Below are 4,895 nucleotides of genomic sequence, written 5' to 3'. Positions count from 1 at the left end.
GAGAGAGAGAGAGAGAGAGAGAGAGAGAGAGAGAGTTGAGTTTGAGCCCCAGAAGCCATAAAAATCTCTGGACTGATGCAAAAAGCACATCTGGGTTTGGACCAGCACCACGTGTCTGCTGCTGAACCGGGCCTCCGCTCCGAAAACAAACCCAGCTCAGGCTCAGGGCGACCGGACCGGACCGGACCGGACTGGACTGGACCAGACCGGACTGGACCGGACCGGGTCAAGCAGCCAGAACTGAACATCTCAAACAGAGAAAATAAAAATTTCAGATTTTATGTTAACGAGTTTGAAGCTCAGTTCTGATTCTGTCCAGAATCTGGACCCTCTGCTCACAATGTTTCAGGATCAGAATTTAACCTTTGACCTCTTCAGTGTGTAACAGCTGTCAATGAGGAGAATCCATCACAATCTTTAGGATCCATTCAGGAAAACTTGTTCGTAGTTCATAACTAATTCTAATTCTTTGTGATATGCAAATTTCATCTGATGTTTTTAAGCTTTTATATATCAAAGATCCAGAATTTTAAAATGTCAACAAAGAGATGATGCAAACGTTGTGCAGAGAAGACATGATGCTGACCTGGTCCAGAGGTGGTGTCCGGTTCTCTGAGCTCAGAACCATCTGGATGGACCATCAACCTCAGAACCTCAGAACCTGGATTGTGGATGAAGACGCTGCGGCCATTTTACCCCCGACGGTAGAAATCAGCTTCCAGACTGAGGAAGAGGAGGAAGAGGAAGGCCCGTCTGCTTCGGGTTCTGTTAGAGCTGCTTTGATTGCTGACCAGAGGAACTGATCCAAACTCAGGTCCAAGTCCATCCGGGTTTTATCGGATCGGAGCGGGTTGGTCAACCTGATGCTGGTTTGGAAACAAACGTCGTAAAATCGGATTTTATAGCAACTTTCTGCAGAAACACTGGAGCTTTAGGGAAACCAGACGGATGACGACGTGAACATTACAGGGAAACACACACACACACACACACACACACACACACACACACACACACACACACACACACACACACACACTGAGGGCTTCAACAACAGAAGCCCTTCAGTTTCTTTATGTTCCGAAAGAGTTGGCCTAAAGCCCGGATTCTGTTTCTCACTAATTACGGGTCCAGGAGTTAAATTGTAGCAGTGACACAGAGGCTACAGAACCAGAGCTGGAGGAAACTAAAGTCTCCACTTCCTGTGAAAACTGTCAGAATAAAATGCAGCTAAATAAACCAAAGAAAAGCCAGACTGGAGATAAACACACTCTAACGGGAGCATCAACATGCTAATAGGTCAACATGCTAATGAAAGCACAGAGACTGATGATAACATTTTAGCAAACATTAGCATTTAGCTAATACAAGCTAAATGGAGTAGTAAACATGCTGGTAATAGCTGTCATGCTAGCATTAGCCTTATTGTAAAAATACAAATTTCAGCTATTTTTATATAATAGCTAAGTTTATCATACTGAACAGAGGCAGTCAATGTTAGCTAACAAGACAGTGATAGCCCACATGCTACTGAACAGCTCAGTTAATTTTAGCTTATATGCTAATACTTACACGTTAGCAGGCCCCTTTAAAGTTTCTCTCCTAACCAGTTAAAATGCTAAACATTTGATTTCTTCCCAGCTGACTCAGCAGATATTGTAATGAATTTTATAGCTCTTGGGCGCCCTGTGTCTTTCTGCCACCCTGGGCAACTGCCCATATGGCATATATCAAAAACTGTCGCTGGTTCTGGTACATTTAAAAACTCTGTTCCAAAATGAAATTAATTTTATTTACTAAGTAAAAATAAATGATTGAAATGTATAAATCCCACCACTTTTCTTCCTACCGGTTGTTTTTTAGTGTATTTGTTCTGTTTCGGTAAGTTTTCATTTCCCTCTGTTATGTTTGGATTCCCCTTCAGATGGTTTAACAGATTTTATGAGTTTTTCTCTCCCTTGCAGCAGTTTTGCTCTTTTATTTTGAATCCTGTTCCCCCCTCTCTCTGCTGGTGACGCTGGGTCTCCAGGCGCCTCCTCCTCTTCATCCTCCTCCTCCTCCTCCAAACATGGCGCCGGCTCGCTGCTGGGCTGCCTCCCCGACCGACGACGCAGAAAAGCAGAGAAAGAAGCGCAGACGCAGCGGGTAGAAACTTTCCTTTAACGTTTTTAGAACCTGTTTTTAACTTTCTCCCGCGGCGCTCCCGCTGTTTGGAGAGATCCACGCCAGACTTTTACGCGCAGCCTGCTTGTTTGGAGACGTTTGCGCGTCAGGCTGTGCGCGTAACGGGCATCTCACCTGTCCGACGAAGGGAGATTTCACTCCGCTTGTTGTAGGATGTGAATCTCCCTGATTTCCCCTGGTTGCGGAGCGCAGAGGCGGACATCTGCGGGGAAAACATGCGCAGCCCTGTGAGGAGCAGCACCGCAGGCGCAGCTGAGGACTGAGACTTTCCACGGAGGAAAAACACGTTTTCCACTCTTCAGGATGGATGGAGAACATTCTGCTCTGTCGGGAGTTGAGAGGGAAAGAGAGAGGCTTCCACCCATCTACACCAGCTCTCCTCCTGTAAGCTAACCCTCCTTTTCTCTCCGTCTGATGTCAGAAATGTTTCGGGTTTTTCTGGCCAGATGTTTCAGTTGGTAGATCCTGACGTGGGTGAGGATGAGAAGAATCGTGAACTTGAGAGTTTTTGAAAGTTCGCAGAAGTTCTTGTTTGTTTTGTCAGGACATTTTCTCTAACTGCTCGTCAGTCATTCCCTCTGCTTTCATTTAAAAGCATCACTTCCCTGCAGAATAAGACATTAGAGGCGAAACACAAACAGCTATGCAACATGACATCACACTTTTCATCTTGTTTTTTGGGTTTAAGTTTTCCTCCATTTGACCTGGAGCATCACTCCGGGTTCGATCTGCTGCTGAGTCAGCTCAGTCTGTGTTTTACGTAACGCCCGTGACGTCATCAGGCAGCTCTCCGGTCATCCGCCTCAGTCCAGAGCTCAGAGCTGAAGGCATCTCCACCTTCAGGCGGTTCTGATGGATGGATGGATCTAAACAGATTCTTCTGGCCCGTTCGTGGCGTAGCGTTCGGTTCCTGGATGTTTTAGTCGTTGGTGAAAACGGAACCGGTCCAAACCAGGAGACTGGATCTCCAGTAGAACCTTAATCTGACGGATCTGACAACCTGTTCGAATTGGGTGGTGAACTATGAACATGAACTAGTTCCGACCAGCCTAATAATCTGACCGGTCTGGACCTCTGGCTGAGTTCGGACTCTGTTCCGCCGTCTGGATCCAGGATTTTTCTCTGATGGTTCTGATTCAGACCTCATGACCTCATCAGGTTGGATTGATCCACTTCATCCATGTTACAAACTGAACAAACTTCTGCTCCACTGCTGAAGCAGAGGCTGATTCCCGACCAGAACCAGAACGTTTGACCTGCTGAAGGTTAAAAACCAGAAATCCAGGAGATGATTCTCATCATCACTGATCTCATGCAGATTTTAATGACGATCCTTCCTGTGGTTCTGACCGGGTCCGATCAGAACCACTTCGATCTAAACGATTGAAGAAACCTTCATTATGTTTTCAGAGTTAAACCTAAACTACCTCATATGGGCGAGTCGAGCTGAAAGTCTGGAAAACTTTGACTCTGTTTCGGAAACAACAGACAAAGCCCACCGGTCTCAGCCCAGAGGGTCGTCTTGCAGGATGGAGTTATTGTCAAGAGAAAATATAAAATAACCGTTCTGCCTTTATCAGTTCGTAATAAACGGCTGTCAGAAGGTGGCTAGCCTGCAGTCCGCTGCTTTACAGACGAGCTGCTCATCATTTGACATGCTGAGCTTCTCTCTGCGTCATCGGTAAACTGATCCGGTTTGTTAGTAAGGCTGTCTGCTGCGGCAGCCAGCCTGCAGTCTGCTGCTTTACAGGAACCTTCAGACATTAGCCGTTTAGAAACTGTAACTTTTTTTAAAGGTTTTGTTGGCTCTAGTGGCCTTTATTTGAAAGTAGTTCAACAGGAAGGAGGGTAATGAGGGAGGGGGAAGACATGCAGCGAATGTCACCAGACCGGGAATCGAACCTGTGACCACCGCCACGAGGACCAAGGCCTCAATACATGGGTTGTGCTTTGCCCCCTGCACCCCTAGAAACTGTAACTTTTTAAATCTTGATGACACATCAGGGACATAAATATCCTGAAATGGGAGAATAAATTATGAATAAACTGTTAAAATATTAAAACTTCCTCTGAATTTGATCGGAACATTAAATAATATACTGAAAACTGATTGATCAAATAATATTTGAGGATATTAACGTTGAAGTTTTAATAATTCTGGTTGTTTTAATAGAAGTTTTTATGCAGATTATTAAAAGTAAACATGACTGAAGGAGTTTAGTAAATTTGATAAATCATGAACCGATCAGGTTTCTGAGACAAACTGATTGATCACAACTGATCAGTTTGAAGTCCTGAAGACAAACCGTCACCCAGGCGACCAGCTGCATCACCAGTCCGGTCCGGTCCGGTTCCATCAACAGCTTCATTACAGCCAGTCTGTGTCTGTGACTCCTCTGAGACGGACCAGCGCTGGCCTGATTCTGTCAGAACCGGTACCAGACCCGTTCCAGACATGTGGTGAGTAAATCACCAGAAACCCACTAAGATGTCTGACCCAGTCTGCCTGCTGGAACCGGACCAGTACAGCCCAGTCCGCAGAGCCAGACCGTTTCCCAGCCGGCCCACACCTGCTGCTCTGCTGCCAGAACAAAACATGGCCGCCTGGTGGAGGCGGCGGCAGCACGGCGCGGTGGACACTGTGGACATGGTGGACATGATGGACATGATGGACATGGTGGACACTGTGGACATGGTGGACACTGTGGACA

General features: G+C 46.2%; 1 protein-coding gene across 1 annotated transcript in view; it reads left to right on the top strand.

Annotated features, from left to right (window-relative positions):
* Nucleotides 1–1,881: 1,881 nt before the first annotated feature.
* Nucleotides 1,882–4,895, top strand: part of hectd2 (HECT domain containing 2) — a 41,116-nt gene continuing 38,102 nt past the window's right edge. The window contains exon 1 of the mRNA XM_008430125.2: nt 1,882–2,568. Coding sequence (XP_008428347.1) covers nt 2,488–2,568 — 81 coding nt within the window. The 5' untranslated portion in view covers nt 1,882–2,487. The remainder of the gene's footprint in view (nt 2,569–4,895) is intronic.

This window comes from Poecilia reticulata, linkage group LG15 (genome assembly GCF_000633615.1).
Source record: "Poecilia reticulata strain Guanapo linkage group LG15, Guppy_female_1.0+MT, whole genome shotgun sequence".
Taxonomy (NCBI): Eukaryota; Metazoa; Chordata; class Actinopteri; order Cyprinodontiformes; family Poeciliidae; genus Poecilia; species Poecilia reticulata.
This window is presented reverse-complemented; position numbering and strand designations above follow the sequence as displayed.